The sequence below is a fragment of the Sitophilus oryzae genome, unplaced genomic scaffold, assembly GCF_002938485.1.
Source record: "Sitophilus oryzae breed Bouriz unplaced genomic scaffold, Soryzae_2.0 scaffold_1576_pilon_pilon, whole genome shotgun sequence".
Taxonomy (NCBI): domain Eukaryota; kingdom Metazoa; phylum Arthropoda; class Insecta; order Coleoptera; family Curculionidae; genus Sitophilus; species Sitophilus oryzae.
In genome coordinates this window covers 7,895,745-7,917,807 of record NW_022146254.1, presented here as the reverse complement: position 1 = coordinate 7,917,807, position 22,063 = coordinate 7,895,745, and the positions used below count along the sequence as shown (strand labels likewise).

General features: G+C 31.1%; 1 protein-coding gene across 3 annotated transcripts in view; it reads right to left on the bottom strand.

Moving 5' to 3' along the window:
• The window catches only part of LOC115879355 (testis-expressed protein 2), a 32,682-nt gene extending 12,605 nt beyond the window's left edge, over nucleotides 1-20,077 (bottom strand). The window contains exons 1-10 of one of the 3 annotated variants that reach the window (XM_030896133.1): nucleotides 19,821-20,074; nucleotides 19,561-19,691; nucleotides 19,122-19,274; nucleotides 17,355-17,485; nucleotides 17,062-17,281; nucleotides 16,699-17,003; nucleotides 16,463-16,647; nucleotides 15,007-15,244; nucleotides 3,710-3,948; nucleotides 3,462-3,645 (exon numbers count right to left, since the gene is read on the bottom strand). In XM_030896133.1, coding sequence (XP_030751993.1) covers nucleotides 3,462-3,645; nucleotides 3,710-3,948; nucleotides 15,007-15,244; nucleotides 16,463-16,647; nucleotides 16,699-17,003; nucleotides 17,062-17,281; nucleotides 17,355-17,485; nucleotides 19,122-19,274; nucleotides 19,561-19,606 — 1,701 coding nt within the window. In that variant the 5' untranslated portion in view covers nucleotides 19,607-19,691; nucleotides 19,821-20,074. Of the gene's footprint in view, nucleotides 1-3,461; nucleotides 3,646-3,709; nucleotides 3,949-15,006; nucleotides 15,245-16,462; nucleotides 16,648-16,698; nucleotides 17,004-17,061; nucleotides 17,282-17,354; nucleotides 17,486-19,121; nucleotides 19,275-19,560; nucleotides 19,692-19,820 lie in introns of all 3 variants that reach the window. The other 2 variants (XM_030896135.1, XM_030896134.1) reach the window with 2 other exon arrangements.
• Nucleotides 20,078-22,063: the final 1,986 nt, after the last annotated feature.

Sequence of the window (22,063 nt, the reverse complement as noted above, 5' to 3'; positions counted from 1 at the left end):
CACGTATCGGGCTTTTCAGTCACAGAAAAGCTCATGAAAGAAAACGCCTTGCGTGACCATCTTTTGATGCGTGTCGAATACTCGTCAGCGAGTAATGGCAGTACGTATGTATGTATCTTTTATTTTTTCAGATAAAAACACGAAATGTGGTATGTTAGTATGACATAAATTAGGATCGATGACGTATTCAATGGGCTCTTTCACAAAAAATTAAATACCCAATTCAAGGATAAAATCTGAAATAGAAGACTATTTTCAGTATATTTATCCAAAAAAAATAGTTCCATGACATTGAATAATTTTTTTATAGGCCCTCAAAATTGCTTTAATTTGAAATAATTTTAAAGCGCCAATTGATGACGTATGAAAAATACGCCCAATCACACTGCAGAACCGTGCTCGTGCGCCAGCCAACAACTGGCAACATTGCGATTTGATTTGACTAGCACCACCTCAACTCAAGGCCAATCAACATGATATGGGCAAGGCAAATATGGCGACGAAGGCAGCGCATTATTAAATTGTTTACCTTTAACCTGAAAAGCCGGTAGTGGTTTCTCGTTCCGATTGCATACCAGAAATAATTAATTATCTCTAGTTTGTTGTGCTTCTGCAACACGTTTGTTTAGTTCTTAGTGTTCAGTGCAAGGTGTGATCAGAAAATTGTGATAAAATAACAGTGTAATAAAAATCCAAACCAGATATTCCACATAGAGAACTTTTGTGCTTGTCGTACCCTATTATTAATTATTTTAAGGTAAGAACTAAAAAGCCTTCACCTCCAGTCTGCATAGTACTTTATAATGGTTACTTACAATAATCAAAAGATAGGTAGTAACATTTTATTGTAGCATACCTTTTACATGCTCTGTTCCAAATTGTCACGATAATTATAGAGGGGGTCCCAAGGTTTCTGCTTTTATATTCCCCAAAAATGACGAGCCTCGTAAAAAATGGTTGACGGCTATTAAAAGAGATAATTTCACTCCTACTAGTAGTTCTAGGGTAAGATCGGTGCATTAAATATGCCTCAAAAAGGCCAAAGGCCAAAGCCTCTGTTACCCTAGTGAGGATGTAGTTATGACCATAAAATAATTAACTAGAAAGAAGTGTCAACTCTGTGTTAAATCGTGGAAACACGATACGCCACCGAAAGCCTTCGTTGTCGTCTGGAGAACTAATTTTCCAATTGACAGGTTGACATGATGGCTTCGTATTTATTTCCGTTTCCGGTTATCCAATGGCGGGCCCTCTTTCAGTTTAAATGTATTTTGTACTCTTTCTTATCATAAGTAAAACAAAACAAAATTTTATTCAAACATATTTATTTGAAATATGAGACAACGTGACTAAATATATATATAAAAAATAAAGAATTGAATGATTTCAACAGCAATTACTTAATTATATGCAATTTTAACGTAAATTAGTAAGCATGACTTACAGTAATTTGTAAATAAATACACGTATTCACAGCCATCAGGGACAGAAAACGGGGGCAGGAACATGAAAAAAAGAGACCTGGTTTATAAATCAAAAAGAAGCAAAAAGAGACTTTTAGTCGGATAACAATCGGATTGTATCAGTCAGATTTATTGCATTATTGACAATAAATCGCACATACTGGAGATAACTAATGTTGGCTATAGTTAAAAATGATCTTACCTTGCTGTAAATTGTTTCCATTTTCAAAAAAATCGCCGATCATAAACATAACAAAATTTTCTTGCATCTAAAAAATACAGAAATAGTGTTTATTTACTACCTATTTTTAATATACATGGGACATACCTAGTACTGCAGAAACGTCTTTTTCTCCAGGATTTTTCATGTAATATATGTTTTATATGCTTTATTACCTTTATATTTATAAATTTCTGCCGAAATATCAAATTGAATTTACAAAACAAAACTAAACGGAGAGAATTAAAATGGCGTCGAAATTTGTTCTAGAACAAATCTGAAGTTGTCTCTGAAATCTGTCAATTCTAAACTGTGAAGTTAGACAATAGTTAGAGAGAAACATTGCTGTCCTTGTCTAGGCGGCCATACTTGTCGTCAGGAGATGACAGGAATGACACTAATGACTGTTTCCAATTTTCCTATATCACTGTCACCCCCCTGGTTATGACTACAGCCTACACTTACCTTGCTACAAGTAAAATATTGGGAGAATAGTCAAGCTTTTTACATCAAAAAGATCACAGAAAGATATTGACAACATTCACATTTGAAAATATAAATGGCCTGGATGTAAGTCTTTTTTTAGATCACAATTACCCCTCACATACGTCAGAATTTATTATTAAATCCATCTTGTTCAGAATATCCAATATTTTATTGAAGAACTATGCAAAAAAAAGAAATGACGTTATAAAAAGGTATTTAGTTTTTTTTCTATATAAAATCTTGAAACACATATTATATTTTTTAGTTATCCTCACCTATTATAGTTTAAATTTATTCCCATTTGTGTAATGCTGCAAAACATAAGAAAAGTATTCCATATTTTTTGACCCAAGCCAGTGTAGTTTATAATACCAAGAGCATTTACCAAGGCTTTTACTAAGACAAGTAACTTCCTATACTGTCCATAATAGTATATATTTATCAAACGTGGAGTAAATTCTAAACTATGGTAGGTAAGTGTTTGCAATTGAATATTTAGTTTATATTGCTATTTTCTGTCATATATTTCTGGTTATTTCTTTTTCCGATGATTTTGAACACCCCCTATATATGCTACCTCAAGTTTGAATATTTACAAACTAGTACACTACCTACCTATTTTCTGAGAAAGCAGACCTTTTTATAAAAAGTAACTAACTGATGTTTTCATAAAAGTAATAATACAAAAAATTCCATACTTATGTGGAGAGCTTTAGACTCCCTGTATATTAAAAAATTAGTGAAATATTACGTAATCTAACCCGACATTTGTGTGAAAAATGTCTATTTGGAAATAAAAGAGGTTTTAAAATACGCGCCAAATAAAGCACTTCTAACTCCGCCATATTGGAAAAGATTGAATGGCCTTGTGTGGAGGTGGTGGTGGGTCAGCATGGTGGCCCGGCCGTGTTGCCGCTTTTCAACATGCCAGGTGTGACGTATTAAAAATAAGGTGCGGATTTTTATTCTGGGCTTTTTGTTTTTATTTATTTTCTTAAGAACGACTTCAAATTTTTCGAAAGTGAGATAGCAGAAGATTCTAGAATTAATTGCATTATTCAATTATGCTAATTCCAAAATATAGTGAAAGAGCCCATTGTTTTTGGTCACTTCCTGTTTCACCGGAAATTACTTAAAACACAAGTCTTTGAAAAAGTGACTTGTGGCAGCTCTGATTGTATAACAGAACAAAGTTTTTTCGTGTAATATACAACAAAAGCTAACTTAAGTTCAATAGTTTGGTGTAAGTAGCTAGCGAGAGAAAAAAATCTGTTAAAAATAAAACTACCTACCATATATGGATATTCCTTTTTCTTAAAAATAAATTTCTTTTTCAATTTAGGCGACTTTCTTTTTTCAGTCTGCTTCTCTTTCTCTTCCTTCTCGTCATCCATTTCCATTTTAAGAATGGAAGGGTCAAAATTGGCTTGGTCGTTGCTCAGCGTTATGCATATTGGATATTTTTTGCTCCAAAGTCTGCAAATATTCATTTATATTTTCTCTAATATTACTTAGTTAAGAATTTATTAAACACTATTACCTTATTTTAGTCAAACCATCCGGAAGCAATGATAGCTTAGCATCAAGCAGGTTATATATCCTATGATTAGCGAATTGTGCTTTAATTTCATGTTCGTTCCACATAGCTCTTTTAGGCACCTTACTTTTAGAATGACTAATTCTTAGTAAATTCCCTTGTAAGCGTAAAAATACTGATTGTGTTTGTGAAATATGATAGGTTGAAGGGTCGTACGTTTCAGGGTATTCATTTACCCACCCCTGTAATACAAAGTATAACTTTGAATAAGAAAATGACAAGGAAAATTCTGATATAAAAGAGACTGTATAAAATCCAGTTATCAAATACTTTTAGACTTAAATTAGACTGCAATAAAATTTCCTTAACGCTTATAATAACATACAGGGTGGCCCATCGAAAACATTCCGCAAGGCATAACGGCCAGGGTAATTTTTTTTTCAAAAATTAAAAAACACGTCAATTTTGTTTGTGAGGGGGACAACTTTTGCCCCAAAAATGATTGCAAAATCTTCAACCCTCTAAGCGGGGGTGTCATCCCCCAACTTTTTTCAAATGGGAAGGGGGGTCAAGTGGTACCGCAATGAAAAGGGCTTTTTATTCTCTATACTTTCCCGCTTCGTTTTTGAAAATCGGTCGAGTCGTTGAGAAAATATGAAGGATTGAAATTTGAAAAGTTTATTTAAACATTTATCAGAGTAAATGATAAGGATAAATTCCTTCGACCAATTTGCTGTTTTTTCTTATTATTTCTAGATGTTTAGAGTCAACGCCACGAATGTTTGGGAGTGATTCATCGCTTGATGAAGTTAGAATCGACACGCGCGCTATCATTTTTACATTAAAAACGTAAATTTTTACCGCAGACGTAGGTTTTTAAAGCCCGGTCTAATCATCTGCCTGCTCTCCTCTTACTTATTCTAAAATGTTAGCGTGATTGACAAAGACGATACTATATCGCGTTTCTTTGATTGATTCGTTTTTGTGCGTCAGTCCATTGGTGTGCCTGCAGTGCGACCAATGGGGCATTCCATTTTATATTTATAACCAAATATATGTTTTGACAAGACTTTGACAGTTAAAACAACAAATTACAACAGATTATATATTGATTATTATATGACTTGAAACACAACGGCACTGGAATTAAGTTTTATGTGACCTTGAACAGATTAGTTCACATGGTAGCGACCGATGAATCGCTCCCAAACATTCGTGGCGTTTACTATACGCATTTTTTCACTTGCCACTGGGTTGAACGATCAGGTGCGACAGTTGCTAGATAGTTGTTCTGTGACTTGTGCGTTGAAGTTCTTCTCAATATCGTTAAACTTTTTAACAATTATGGTGTACTCACTTGCAGAAAAAGTGGAAATAATCGAACTTTATTTTCAAAATAATGAATGCAGCAATCGGGTTCCGCAGATATTCAATGAATGCCATCCTGAAAAATACCTTTATGGCAAAATTGTTCGCGAAACTGGTTCCGTTATGAATAAAAAGAGGCAGAGGGAAAACCCTGTAGTAAATGAAGCTATGGAGGTATTCGTATTGGGCCAAGTTGCCATGGATAGTACGCTGAGTACAAGAAAATCAGCCAATGCAAAATTAGCCGGCGTGAATCGTACCAGTGTCCAAAGGATATTAAAAAAACACAAGTTCCACCCGCACAAAATTCAGTTGGTACGAGAACTCAACGAAGACGATTTTGATCGTCGCTTGCAATTTTGTGAAACTGTGAGTGAACGAGTGGCGAATGATAATAATTTCCTATTTAATGTGTGTTTTCGGATGAGTGTACTTTCTTTTTGAACGGTGTAGTTAATCGGCATAACTGTCGGTACTGGGCTGAGGGGTTTTTCACGAGGTGCACACACAAAACCCTCAGAAATTGAACGTGTGGGCTGGTATTTTTGGAAATTCTATTTTAGGTCAGTTTAACGATATTGAGAAGAACTTCAACGCACAAGTCACAGAACAACTATCTAGCAACTGTCGCACCTGATCGTTCAACCTTGTGGTAAGTGAAAAAATGCGTAAACATCTAGAAATAATAAGAAAAAACAGCAAATTGGTCGAAGGAATTTATCCTTATCATTTACTCTGATAAATGTTTAAATAAACTTTTCAAATTTCAATCCTTCATATTTACTCAATGACTCGACCGATTTTCAAAAACGAAGCGGGAAAGTATAGAGAATAAAAAGCCCTTTTCATTGCGGTACCACTTGACCCCCCCTTCCCATTTGAAAAAAGTTGGGGATGACACCCCCGCTTAGAGGGTTGAAGATTTTGCAATCATTTTTGGGGCAAAAGTTGTCCCCCTCACAAACAAAATTGACGTGTTTTTGGATTTTTTGAAAAAAAAAAATATCCTGGCCATTATGCCTTGCGGAACGTTTTCGATGGGCCACCCTGTATATACAGATACTTTATACAGGGTGTTTCAAAAAACATGTGCCATCTCTCGTGGGGAGATTCCTCACGTAAAAACAAGATTTATTTTTCATATCAACATAGGTCCGATTCTGCTTTATTTCGTAATTACAGGGTGTTAATATCTTAATATTTTTTCGATTTATTATAATTTTCTTCCAAGTACTGTTAGCGTTTCGAATGAAATTTTGAGGGTAATAGAGTTTTCAGATGGAGCGGACCGTCCGCGACTTCGAGCAAGTACTATGAGTTTATATGAACAATCTTACATGGGTCGCGTATGTTCCGTCCGATGGCTATCTTGAAAAAACACGACGGACGGTCCGCTCCATCTGAAAGCGCTGTAAAACTTATTATAACAGCGCTTTCAGATGGAGCGGAGCGTCCGCGTGGACCGTCCGCGCTGTTTTTGTGCTGCTTGTTATTTCAATATAACCGTTAGACGAAATCATCCGGACGGGAGCATACGCGACCCATGTGAAATTGTTCATTTAAACTCATGGAACGCTCCATCTGAAAGCGCTGTTAATGCGACATATTTTAAAGCTAAAAAAGTGTCGACATATTCACCAGGGACGTGCATAAGGGTTATCACTGCAATATTTTTCTAAAAAAACATGTACCCCACTGATTTTTTTCTCCTGTTAGCGAATTAGTGTAAGCAGTTTAATGTCGATTAAAAGTTGTCTCTTGATTTTTCGTCGATTTCGGCTTCCTTGATGAGATAAAAACGCAATTTTATTAATTTGCCTGGATCCAAGTGTAATAGCAACCTTATTATTATTAGTTTTTTTTTTGTAATTATCTTAAATACCATTATTTTTTTTTATTTAAAATTGCTGTAAGTTGGACTAATAGTAATAATAACTAATCGTGATAATATTTAATAATACATTAGGTAAAATATATAATTTATTAATTTTATTTTAATTTTATTAATTGTGATTACGTCCTGGCCGTCCGTTGGTCGTTGCGACCAGAAGACTGCACGGAAATATTATTTTCTGCCGCTTGTTGCCCGTTTTCTTCCAAATTAATATTTTTTCAGATGAAATCCCTCAAATTCAAGGCATAATATTTGATTTTCTATAAGATATAGTGTTTTAGTGTAGTTTTTGCACACGTGCAGAAAATTCAAAGAAATAGTATACAGACTGGATCAAAGGGAAACTTAAATCTAGTCCATTTTTTATCAAGGGTCGATTCTATTAAAAATTCAAAACATTTTTATATGACATACCTACTCTATTTATGGTTGGTATGATACCTGTTATTATACCGTTGAGTTTCGATGCTAAAAAATAAAAAAAATAATATTTAAAGTTTTTCTACAACCACTTGTTTTTTTTTATTAAATTGGTTTTTTTAGTTGTATTGTAGTCATGTACAAGGAGGAGAACTGTATTTTAAATATTATATTTAATTTAACGTTTTTCAAACAGGGTTCATTAGATTATATTTCTACTAGGTACATTATTTTGAAAAAAAAATTACGAAAGTAACTTAAACATTCATAAAAATAGAAGTAATTACTGTTGTAGATTCTTCGTTATATTGTAAACATTGAAATAACTGGAAGCTAAACTTTCTACCTGCTTATATTTGGAGCCAGTGTCTGACGATCTTTTTTTTACGATAGCCCTAATATGTTTACTTCTAAAGTCGATAAGGGCGCCATATCAGTAGAAAAAAGAAACAGAATATCTCCCTTTTTGTCGGTCGTGCGTACACAATGCTTTTTGTTTGTTGTGAATAGCAACTTCGCTTTTTAATTAACTCGGATATTTTAACATTTCTGAAACAATATTTTCTAATTGGTAAAACGTAAAAAATCGTTAGATTTGACAACTCTGTTGAAACTGGTCGTTCATCTGGCCGCAGCTAAAAACGCAATACATCCGGCCAGCCGACGGCCAGGCCGTTGCGACCTGGTCGTCAGTGAGTTCGAGCCCATAATTTTGATATCAAAAGAACAAAAGTCAGTGGCCCACATGTTTTTTTTTAAAAAAATAATCCAATGATAACCTATATGCAGTAATATGCACGTCCCTAATGAATTTATCGACACTTTTTTAGCAGTAAAATATGTAGCATTTAAAGTAACTTTTACCCTCAAAATTTCATTTGAATCACTAAAAGTACTTGGAAAAAAATTATAATAAATCGAAATATTATTAAGACTTTAACACCCTGCAGCTACGAAACAAAGCAGAATCGGACCTATGTTGATATGAAAAATAAATCTTATTTTTACGTGAGGAATCTCCCCACGAGAGATAGCACATGTTTCTTGAAATACCCTGTATAGATGAAATTTTGTTACACATATATTTTAAGACAAAATTTCTTTCAATATAATATTTTCAATTTTTTTAAGACTGATTTTTAGACTGAAACTTAAAACATTATTTATCATTTCTGCTATATTACTACTTCATAATAATTAGTTTTGGCGTCAATAAAAAGGAACAATTAAAATAATTATTTCCATTTTGTTTACCATAAAAATTAACAACCTAGTATAAAACAAAACTATATAATTTGGTTAATTTATGCTTTTTTACACTGTGATTAAAATCCACCTTATTTGCTGAGTTAATTTTGTATGTCTTGTTTTCTATTCATTAATTAATAGGTTTACTAATTACAAGGGAGTTTCAAGAAATAAACTCGCCACGAAAGGTATAAGTATTATTCACCTATTAAAGGTAATGTAAATAATTATATATATATATATATATATATATATATATATATATATATATATATATATATATATATATATATAAGAAAGAATTTATTGGGCAAGTCCACAGAAAGATTAGTCATGATACATGACCATTATTCTTATACATGACCAGTATTCTTCTTCGTTTTTTCTTCGTTTTTATAGTTTCCACGATAACTTCCTTTTTTTATATATATATATATATATATATATATATATATATATATATATATATATATATATATATATATATATATATATATATATATATATACGAGGCATGTTTTTAAGTAAGTACCGTTTTGCGATTCCGCCGCCGCAGCGCTACGGTCGGCGTTCCGCGCATGCGCGCTGGTTACCTGCATCTCTTGTCTATGCACAGACGCCAGTACAGTCTGATTCTTCATTGTATATGTTGTTTATTGAGTGTTTAAGATGCCTCCGACAATCGTGAGCCCCGCCGATTGTGAAGTACGGGCTGTCATACGATTTCTTAGTGCTAAAGGCGTAAAACCGATCGATATTCATCGTGAGATCTGTGAAGTTTACGGACAAACCATTATGAGTGATGGAATGGTAAGGAAAAGGGTGAGAGCATTTAAAGATGGCCGCACAAATGTGCATGATGAAGAACGGAGTGGGCGTCCTTCGGTCGTTAATGAAGATTCGGTGCAGAAAGTGGACAAAGAGGTGAAAGAAAACAGACGCTTTACAATTTCATCATTGTGCGACTACTTTCCTCAATGTTCTCGTAGTGTTTTGTATCGCATTGTGACCGAGAACTTGAATTACCGGAAATTGTGTTCACGTTGGGTTCCGAAAATGTTGATGGATTTGCACAAAACCCAACGTTTAGGCAGTGCATTGACTTTCCTTGAGCAGTACCACAATGAAGGTGAAGATTTTTTAGACAAAATTGTTACTGGTGACGAAACATGGGTGGCCTACGAAACACCAGAATCGAAACAACAGTCCATGGAATGGCGACATTCATCATCACCCAAAACAGTGAAGTTTAAGCAAACAATTTCTGCCTGGAAAATCATGTGCACAGTTTTTTGGGACAGAAAAGGAGTATTGCTAGTGGAGTTTCTGCCTCGTAACACAATCAGTGCAGCATCTTATTGTGAGACATTGAACAATCTGCGCCGTGCAATCCAAAACAAAAGACGTGGCAAGTTGAGTAAGGGTATTGTTTTGCTGCATGACAATGCCCGTCCACATGTGGCTAATCGGACCAAACATCTCATCAAATCTTTTAAATGGGAAACTCTAGATCATCCTCCATACAGCCCTGATCTGGCGCCCAGTGACTACCATTTATTCCTGCACTTGAAGAAACACCTGGGCGGTCAGCGTCTTCAAGACGTTAACGAAGTCAAAACAGTTGTGATACAGTGGTTAACCAGTCAGGCGGCAGAATTTTATGAGGAGGGTATTGAAAAACTGGTGCCACGTTATGACAAGTGCCTCAATATTCACGGAAATTATGTAGAAAAATAGATTAAGGTACAGGCTTTCATGTAAAAATAAAATTATTGCGATTCTTTGCACGTTTTTTTTTAATTCCAAAACGGTACTTACTTAAAAACATGCCTCGTATATATATATATATATATATATATATATATATATATATATATATATATATATATATATATATATATATATATATATATATATATATATATATATATATATATATATATATAATTATTTACGTTACCTTTAATAGGTGAATAATACTTATACCTTTCGTGGCGAGTTTATTTCTTGAAACTCCCTTGTAATTAGTAAACCTATTAATTAATGAATGGAAAACAAGACATACAAAATTAACTCAGCAAATAAGGTGGATTTTAATCACAGTGTAAAAAAGCATAAATTAACCAAATTATATAGTTTTGTTTTATACTAGGTTGTTAATTTTTATGGTAAACAAAATGGAAATAATTATTTTAATTGTTCCTTTTTATTGACGCCAAAACTAATTATTATGAAGTAGTAATATAGCAGAAATGATAAATAATGTTTTAAGTTTCAGTCTAAAAATCAGTCTTAAAAAAATTGAAAATATTATATTGAAAGAAATTTTGTCTTAAAATATATGTGTAACAAAATTTCATCTATACAGGGTATTTCAAGAAACATGTGCTATCTCTCGTGGGGAGATTCCTCACGTAAAAATAAGATTTATTTTTCATATCAACATAGGTCCGATTCTGCTTTGTTTCGTAGCTGCAGGGTGTTAAAGTCTTAATAATATTTCGATTTATTATAATTTTTTTCCAAGTACTTTTAGTGATTCAAATGAAATTTTGAGGGTAAAAGTTACTTTAAATGCTACATATTTTACTGCTAAAAAAGTGTCGATAAATTCATTAGGGACGTGCATATTACTGCATATAGGTTATCATTGGATTATTTTTTTAAAAAAAAACATGTGGGCCACTGACTTTTGTTCTTTTGATATCAAATTATGGGCTCGAACTCACTGACGACCAGGTCGCAACGACCTGGCCGTCGGCTGGCCGGATGTATTGCGTTTTAGCTGCGGCCAGATGAACGACCAGTTTCAACAGAGTTGTCAAATCTAACGATTTTTTACGTTTTACCAACTAGAAAATATTGTTTCAGAAATGTTAAAATATCCGAGTTAACTAAAAAGCGAAGTTGCTATTCACAACAAACAAAAAGCATTGTGTACGCGCGACCGACAAAAAGGGAGATATTCTGTTTCTTTTTTCTACTGATATGGCGCCCTTATCGACTTTAGAAGCAAACATATTAGGGCCATCGTAAAAAAAGATCGTCAGACACTGGCTCTAAATATAAGCAGGTAGAAAGTTTAGCTTCCAGTTATTTCAATGTTTACAATATAACGAAGAATCTACAACAATAATTACTTTTGTTTTTATGAATGTTTAAGTTACTTTCTTAAATTTTTTTTTCAAAATAATGTACCTAGTAGAAATATAGTCTAATGAACCCTGTTTGAAAAACGTTAAATTAAATATAATATTTAAAATACAGTTGTCCTCCTTGTACATGACTAGAATACAACTAAAAAAACTAATTTAATAAAAAAAAACAAGTGGTTGTAGAAAAACTTTAAATATTATTTTTTTTATTTTTTAACCTCGAAACTCAAAGGTATAATAACAGGTATCATACCAACTATAAATAGAGTAGGTATGTCATATAAAAATGTTTTGAGTTTTTACTAGAATCGACCCTTGATAAAAAAAGGGATTAGATTTAAGTTTACCTTTGATCCAGTCTGTATACTATTTCTTTGGATTTTCTGCACGTGTGCAAAAACTACACTAAAACACTATATCTTATAGAAAATCAAATATTATGCCTTGAATTTGAGGGATTTCATCTGAAAAAATATTAATTTGGAAGAAAACCGGCAACAAGCGGCAGAAAATAATATTTCCGTGCAGTCTTCTGGTCGCAACGACCAACGGACGGCCAGGACGTTAGTGTGCGCTATATCATTTGATTTAATGGTTTTAGAGGTGCTGCGGCCTGGCCGGTGCGGCCTGGTCGTCAGTGTGTTCGAGCCCTAATTCGGTCTTGAGATAAACACAATTTTATTAATCACAATTAATAAAATTAAAATAAAAATAAAATTAATAAATTATATATTTTACCTAATGTATTATTAAATATTATCACGATTAGTTATTATTACTATTAGTCCAACTTACAGCAATTTTAAATAAATAAAATAATGGTATTTAAGATAATTACAAAAAAAAACTAATAATAATAAGGTTGCTATTACACTTGGATCCAGGCAAATTAATAAAATTGCGTTTTTATCTCATTAAGGAAGCCGAAATCGACGAAAAATCAAGAGACAACTTTTAATCGGCATTAAACTGCTTACACTAATTCGCTAACAGGAGAAAAAAATCAGTGAGGTACATGTTTTTTTAGAAAAATATTGCAGTGATAACCCTTATGCACGTCCCTGGTGAATATGTCGACACTTTTTTAGCTTTAAAATATGTCGCATTAACAGCGCTTTCAGATGGAGCGTTCCATGAGTTTAAATGAACAATTTCACATGAGTCGCGTATGCTCCCGTCCGGATGATTTCGTCTAACGGTTATCTTGAAATAACAAGCAGCACAAAAACAGCGAGGACGGTACACGCGGACGCTCCGCTTCATCTGAAAGATGACATATATATAGATGACATATTTATATATATATATATATATATATATATATATATATATATATATATATATATATATATATATATATATATATATATATATATATATATATATATATATATATATATATATATATATATATATATATATATATATATATATATATATATATATATATATATATATATATATATATATATATATATATATATATATATATATATGTAGGAGTTAAAATTAGTGGTATTATTAGATCAAAAAAGAAGAGTAGGGGATTCGCTGTTCGCACAGACAGTTTGAAACATGTTTGAAATCGACAAGAAACTGCATTATTTGAGACCTGCGCATTAACACCGGTTTGGAAGAAGTCACAAACATGTTGGGAACACGCTGTGAGAACAAACCTAATAAAAAAATTGTAACAGGTTAATCTAGGTGACTCATTTGGAAATATTGTTTTTAAAATATCTAAAAACTATTTTTATATTTACATAATAACGTTTACTTTAATATCTCTACTTTAATAAATGACTCAAAATAATCTTTGCTTAAATGACTTGAAAAAGCTTACAAAAATATACAGGGTGGTCCGAACTGTATTCCGGAAACTTCGGCAGCATATTCTGCAGATAAAAATAAGTAAAAAAGTTCGTACAAATGTATTTCCTAAAATGCTTAGTTTCGGAGATACAGGGTGTAGAGGTCATTTTTATTTCGATGTTTTCGAAATAATTTATGAAGTAACGTCAATATTTGGATGAAAATTGGTGTCTGGGAGGTTTTTGACATGAGAAATTTGATTTTGATGTTAATATGGCTCCTGCTTATAGAGGGCGCCACCTACATATTTTTTAACTGGTTTGAAGAGTAACAACTTTTTGTTCGTACCTGTATAAAACTACTGAGTAAAAAATATACATTTGCGACACTTTCTACATAAAAAAGGTCTCTTGGTAAAAATCGCTACGAGTTCTCGAGATATTTGGAATCAAAATTATCTCTACCTCTCATCATTAACATAATTAAACATGTCGACTAAATAGTTATTAGACTGAAATCATAAATTTGAACTGTTTTTGTGGCAAAAGTTCAACAGAAACTGTTTTATCATTATTTTTTTGAAGAAAAATTTATGATTAATTTAAAAAAATAAAAAGTTCCCAAATTTATCATTTCAGTCAAATAACTACTATAAAATATACTCAAACTGTTTATTTTTTGGCAATAATGACATGTATTGACTATTTCCATTCTAAATATCTTTTGAACGGTTGCTAGTAGATTTTTACCGAGAGACATTTTTTACGTAAAAAATCACAGAAATGTATATTTTTTCACTCAGTAGTTTTATACAGGTACGGACAAAAAGTTATTACTCTTCAAAACAGTTAAAACACATGTAGGTGGTGCATCCTATAAATAGGAGTCATATTGACATAAAAATCAAATTTCTCATGTCAAAAAACTCCTAGACACCAATTTTCATCGAAATATTTACGTTACTTTAGAAATTATTTAGAAAGAATCGAAATAAATATGAAATTTCTACACCCTGTATCTCCGAAACTACGCATTTTAGGACATGCATTTATACGAAGTTTTTTACTTATTTTTATCTGCAGAATATGCTACCAAAGTTTCCGAAATACATTTCGGACCACCCTGTATAATGGTTGGCATTTTTAATAAATGTCCTTGGGATGTGTTCAAAAACTAACTAGGCGTTTTAAAATCAAATGAATACTTGACAGAAAAACGTGAGCTGCATGCTAGGCGCTTTGTTGAGCAAGTTTTTTATTTTCAACCATATTATATTATGATTTTGGCCCTGAAAGTGCCGACAAGTAAAACACTATTTTTTTTCTGATCAGTTCAAAGAATAAAAATGATATGGTTTTGAACATACAGAACCTTCAAACATACCCGATATATCTGAAACTTACCTCATATTTCGTTAATGGCTGATATTCTTTCGCAGCTGGTATTTCCATAATATTGTTATTTAATATATGCTTATTATAGACTGTGGGATCTAGACTAGTAATGTTTGTGTAAAGTTTCAAGTATATATAGCCAAAAATTAAGGCCAATGAAATGCCTAAAAGCAAGCCGGCAAGGTATGGAATATAAGTATGTAGAATTGCATACAAAACAAAGTAGATTCCTAAAACTATCCATGGTCTAAAACAAAAGTTGGTGTAAATTCCTATGTAAAGTCTGTTCAATGAGAAAAATTACAATTTTGACAGACATAATTCAAATTTTGTGACAACACAATTTTTATACAACTAACAAAAAAATATTCAGCATATCACTAACATTGAGTAGGTAATAGGCTTGGTGCGTTTGACAACAAATACTTTTTCCGACAGCAGCGCTCGGTACGGCAGAAATCAGAACTACCCGGCTATTTTACTTCATGCCGTCCCGGTTACCGTTCATGTTGTAATGTAATAATATTAAAGTATTTTGATTTTTACTTAGTGCAGTTATTAAAACTATAAACTCTTCAGGTATGAAGTTTGTGTGATGTAACACCGTTTCGGGTAGTAAAAATTAAGTAAGAAAGAAAATTTCAAATGATAATAAAATTGCCATAAAAATGTTAACATGTAAAGGAGGGTGTAACTGCATGGTTGTTGAGCGCAACAACCTCCGGGAACAACATTTTATAGCTTCTCAGCCTTCTCACACCGATTTGATCAAAAGCAAAAATGGATTCAGGCAATTCGACAAAACAACTGAGTAAATACAGTTCCCATTATGTAATAAAAAAAATGAATAGGCATATATTATGAGGATAACATATAATTTGATAAATATTAATGGTATATTTTTTTTAATCTTCTAAGCTTCTAAAATTATAATTATGTACCTTTAAAAAATTTCATTACAGACCAAATAGCACTTTTCAAATAATATTTTAATACATTTTTCGTGTACTCGCTATTTAAGCTTGTGTATTTGTATGACCCGGTTGTTTACGGGATTCTCCAATGGTGGCAGCACTAGCAGAGAATGCACCAAGCCTATAAAGGATACTCAATAACTATCTTATTTTTATGTGGAAAAATAGATATCCCTTAAAATAAAAAATATAAATAAATAATAACTTTATTGTCTAACAAATATGATTCCACTGTAATAATGATATGATCGAAACGGTTGAGATGAAACCTTTGGTGTTATGCAAAACAAAACGTTAGTTCACCTAAAATACTTTACTTTGAAGTCTGAATAATGATGTAGAGAATGTGTGATATAGGCAATTTTTTTAATTTTGATATAGATACAATAGTGAAGTAAGTAGTTATTGGCTGATTTCTATTTTTATACTTACCCCCTATTATTTGTTTAAGTTATTCTACAAACTACAAATAAAAATAATATTGTACTTACATAATGTTTTTTTCATCCTTTTTAAAATTAGTTGTTCTAACATCAACAAATCCAACAGGCGCAAATACAGTTTTCATTTTATTATCTCCAGCAAAAAAACTTTTTTTAAGATCTTCACCTGCCACTTCTTTTATATTTATAACTTTATCCGGGCCTAAGTCTATATTATCAATTTTTTGAGCAACCTATCGCAAATAGCGTTAAAATAATACATTTTTTATATTAGTATTTGTTACCTTTTCTAATATATCTTCATTGGATATCCCCTTTTCAATATTTCCCGAGGTATCCATAAAAACAGTCTCTTCTAGAGCATCTACAGCGCTCTCTATGTCTTCGTTATGTTCTGGAAGCGCCTGATCAACATTTTCAGCATTAATATTGTACAACTTAGAGAAATTATTAATGTTAATAGTTCCTTCTTTTGTTTGACTTTTCCCGTGACTTTTGAGAAAACGAAAACGATGACGAATATTTGGAGAGTGTAATTTCTTATCTTTGTTTATGGAAGGCGTGTCATCATCGGAAGACATTTCCACTCCTACAAGATAATTTACTGGCCATTAAATTTTATTTTATGTTTTGGAAACTTTTGCAACCTTCAGTTGTAGAGATAACACCACAAGTTTTAGATATACTACTTTCAGACTGGTCCTCAGAGTCTGACAAACTGGAACTATCTTTGTTGGTAGGGTCTTTTTCTGACTTTGTCTCTTTGCTAGACTTTAGTTCAGATTTTGATTTGTGCAGTGGTGAACCTTCATCATGTCTAGCTTTAATTTCTGTAATTTTTTCTTCAACACTTTTAGTGATTTTTCCCTGTCGATAAAATTCTCACATAAAAAATTAATTGTTCGAAAGTTAAAAAAATACATCTAATGGAAAAACCGACCTTGATATCTGAAAAAAATCTCCATGGATCACTAGGGGGGGAAGAACTTAAACTTTGTGCTGACACATCTATACTAGTGGATCGTTTCACTAATTTTGGGAATAATTTTAAAGGACTTGTATCTTGGTCACCTAAATATATAAATAAAATTCAAACGAGTGATGAGGTAACTACGTTATTTCTTCTTAATATAAAAATTGGAAAGGTTTATAAACAGTATAAATATCAATTCAAAATGGACAAACATTTAAAAATCATAAGGATGTATTAGTTTTACGATTAAGGAGGTACAGCGTGACTAAGCGCTCTGAAAAGTTCTGTATCGGGTTTTTGGTTTGATATTTTTATTCCATTCTTTACAAAATACTTGTTTAAAGTTCTAAAGTACATTTTTAAAATATCTTTGTCCATACATAGAGTGATTGAAACATATTTTCAGCTAAAATTGAATAATCAATTTGCTATTAAATTCCCTTTCCAAAAGTAACTTGTGTCAAATAATCATATTCTTTACAGAGCGGTTTTGAAAATATTTTTTCAAATATAAGTTTTTAGACCAAATTTTCTTTCCATTTAAGCTAAGTTACATTCTTTAATAACTGTAATTAATTAGTTTATAATATAGTTTTCTTTCACTATATTACACGAAATATACAGAGTGTTTCGGCCCACTTATCCACGTTTTATTTTTCTCCACTATTTCAAATGGATCACACTGTATTTTATGACATAAATTATGTTCATATCCAATATACATATTTATAACACTAATTTTCTGTTTTATAATGATAAATTCCAACAGCATCAGTACAATAACATATATTTATTTTTTTGCCAAGTAAAAAATTCATTGCACTTACCTAGATTTTTTCAAATAATAAAGAACCACTGAGGCAAAATCATAAAAATTAAAATATTTAGGAAAATCTTTGTCTGAGGACCAACCTTAATAATATTTTGAAGATATGTAAATTCCCCATTGAACACCGGAAAAATATACTGGGTGTTCCAAATAAAGGAGTAACTTGCTTTTAAAAGTGACTAATGTTCTATATTAATTTTGTCTCACTGTATAACTTTTCGGGTCAAATTTCACAAAATATGAAATATTTAGGTATATGCTTCTTTAATAAAACTCACCTTTATTTTTCTCCTGGAATCCGAAAATCAATTAATATATAGGGTGTTCCGTTACAAAAAACATAACTTAGAAATGTAACTTTTTTTGGGGAATTAAGTGGCAAATCCGCTATGCTTAAAAGGATATACAATATGCCATTTAAAAAAATACAACTTTGGTTTGATATGTCATTTTACAAAACCTATTTGAGAAAAAAGATTACTGGATAGTAAAAATTTCACACTATAAATTTATAATAGACCTTTTCAGAACGCTGACTCATCCTGTAAAGTTCAAAATGGGTAAACATTCAAAAATCATAAAGAAATTTACATGAGTTATCTCTATGTGTATGTATATTTTTGGAATGAAAGGGTCACTCTGTATAAGTTTAAAATAGATAAACATTCAAAAATAAAGAAATTTATGTGTGTTATCTCTATGTGTATGTATATTTACATTTAAGGAGGTGTATTTACAATACATAAACATCATTATTTTTGACAAAAGTTCAATATGTTTCAAATCATTTAAATCCTGCTATACAAACAATTTTCATTATTATTTATTTTTCAGAAAAGATAAAAGGTACAAGGGTAAAATATATAATATACATATAATTAATTTAACATTTTATAAATGCTTACTTGAACTTGACACCAGGTTTAAATTCTCAAATTGGTGATTCTTCTCATCTGAATTTGGAGTATCATCATCACTAAATCTCAGTTCTTCAATTTGCTCAGCATTTGCATGAAACTTGATTGATATTGATGGTACAGAAGTTGTTACAGGTTTTCCTAAAAACATCAGTAACAATCTAAATAATTTTTACTAAAATATTTTATATTAAGTAATTAGAAACTATTCTCAAAAAACATAATCATACAACCAATATATAGATTCAAGAAAAACAATTGTGTAATAGCAACAATGAATTCAAAAAAAAAAGAAAACGAACTGGGTGCATACTGTGCATAAATACAAAATTAAAAATTAAAATACTAAAAAAAGAAGGAACTTAAAACTCTTGCAGACATATTACTAATAAATATTTGAAGAGTCAAGCAACACATTTACAGTTACCTTTTAACATCGCCAAAGTAATTTTGCCATCTTTTTTGGATGTCATTTTATTAAGTCAAGTAAACTAAGTTACTAGTAGGAGACACTTACAAAATAGAAGACGCATACAGCTAGTAGAAACGTTAATTTTGCTGAAATGACAAGTACTAGCATAGAAGCACACCAATTGATCAATAATAAAGTTTCACTTAAACAAGTATAAGCGGGTATTTTTCTTTTTTAAATTACATAAAGTGAAATGTTACAAATTTAGTACGCACCTTTTTTTGAATCCATTGTTTAAATAGCTATAGGTAAAACCAATGTAAAACACATGAACAGGTACGATTTAAAATTTTAGTACTAATTGATGCTTATTATATGTGCACTAAAGTCATTTTAAGAAAGCAACTATTTTAGTAAATGGTGTAGCAAACATACTTCAAAGTTTTTTTTATAAAACTGATGCACACAACTTTTACTATCTTATTTTAATTATTCTTATTTCTAATTTCTAATCGATTGATTCATAAATGAAAAAAATCAAAATCAGCTGACTGTCAATTTGTAGAATCCTAGTCATATTCTAGTAGAATTTGCGTCATATATATTATGCATTTTCAGATTTCTATTAATAATTTTTTATTCAAAGAATAATTACAGTGAGAAGTTTTATGTACCACATAGACAAGCACACTTTTACATAATTCACTACTTCACAGATTCACTTAATAACTGGTTAAAACAATTTTTATAAAGATATAAAAAAATCATATATATTACTCCAAATACCACAGATTATAAATGAAATTTGCTGAATCAGATAAACAGGGATGGGGTTATAAAAATTTTGTTGATTTACTTGTAAAAAACAAAATAGGTAAAGGTGTGGATCCGGTGGCTGACCTTGAAGCCTATATTTGCTGCATTTGATCATCGATACTACGCAAGCGCACATCGTCGATATTGCCAAATTGCACTTTATTTTCGAATTATTTGCAGTTGAAAATTTTCTTTTCAGTGTTAATCAATAATAATACAAATTCTCTAATTAATTTTATAATTTCAGATTTATCTTGATATCCAAACTTAAGGAATAATATATAAAATTGAATATATAAAATTGTAATATTAATAACATTTATTTATATATTTACATTAGAATTAAAAATTATCATTTACGAATTTTTTCTTAATGGTTTTAAACTTATTAGAATTATTTTATTTCTTTCAAGTTATTTAATTTCTAGTTATTTACAGGCAACAATAGTTCTGATTATATGTATTGATGTATTGAGTGTACTCCCATGACGAGTCTTATAGAACAATACACGTCAATGGGAGATAGAGGTAACATTTTACCTATAATGTTACTAATATAATATACTTTGATTATAATGTTTGTATCATAATTTCTTAAAAATATCAAGTTAGTGGATTAATAGCAATTTTAGACATATATTTTATCGAAGAGTGTGGTGATAAGACTAAAATAAGCTTTATGTTTTATCTTTAATTTCTCTTTATAAGGGAGATGGTTTGTGTCGTAGAATTACAGTATTTAATATCGTGTAGTTTGATATTCTTTTCTTAATTTACTGTAATTTTTTGTTTCCTATAATGCCAAATGTTGTCAATATGGTGAAGGTTGAGTTTTTATCTTATTAGTTTTATACCTGTGTTTATACAAGACCAAATTAAGACTTAGTTTGTGATTTATTAAGATCTTTCTTATAATATTTGTTATGTCTTAATCTTAATACTATATTATGCTTTGTCTGGAAAATAAATGTTAAATATCTTAATTTTGCATATCCTATTCCATCCTTCCATTAGGAAAAATATGGTTTATAAATCATATTTTGCTAAGAAAATCACATAAATTAGGTGTAAGAATAAAGAAATCTTAAGGTAGCAGAAAAATTAATGCAATATATGTATAAGCAGGATTAAACAAGGTAACTGTTAATGTTGCTGAAGCTGATTCTACACAATTTTAATTACGGAGGCTAAAAGGCCTTTTAAGGCCTCCGTAGTTTTGATGGAATGTTAAAAAAACTATTATGAACATGACATGAAGCTACAGCATTTAAAAATTAAAAAAAAAAGAAAAAACTTGGACACATCCCTTTTAATTTCCCGAATTTTTAATAAAGCCCTTTTTAAACGTAGCATAATAATCTAGAGCAATTTGATTAATTATAGGAATCTAGAGTTTTATTTCTATTTAATTTTATTGACTATGAAAATACATAATAAGCGTTCACGTGTTGTGCGAAATATTAAAATAATAATATAAATAATGCCGCGTACTATGATTGAAAAAAAATAGCGGCAGCGATGAGTCATGTAATGTAGTTTATGTAGTTTTTAAAAGTAACATGTAGTTTTCCGAACCCTGGCGATGACTATGAAATAAAGATCGTTCTGTTATTTTATATGGGAAATGTCCTCAATCGTTATTTCCCAGCCAACTGGACGCCGTTTTTTTGATCATACGGTATATATTGACAAAAAAACACTG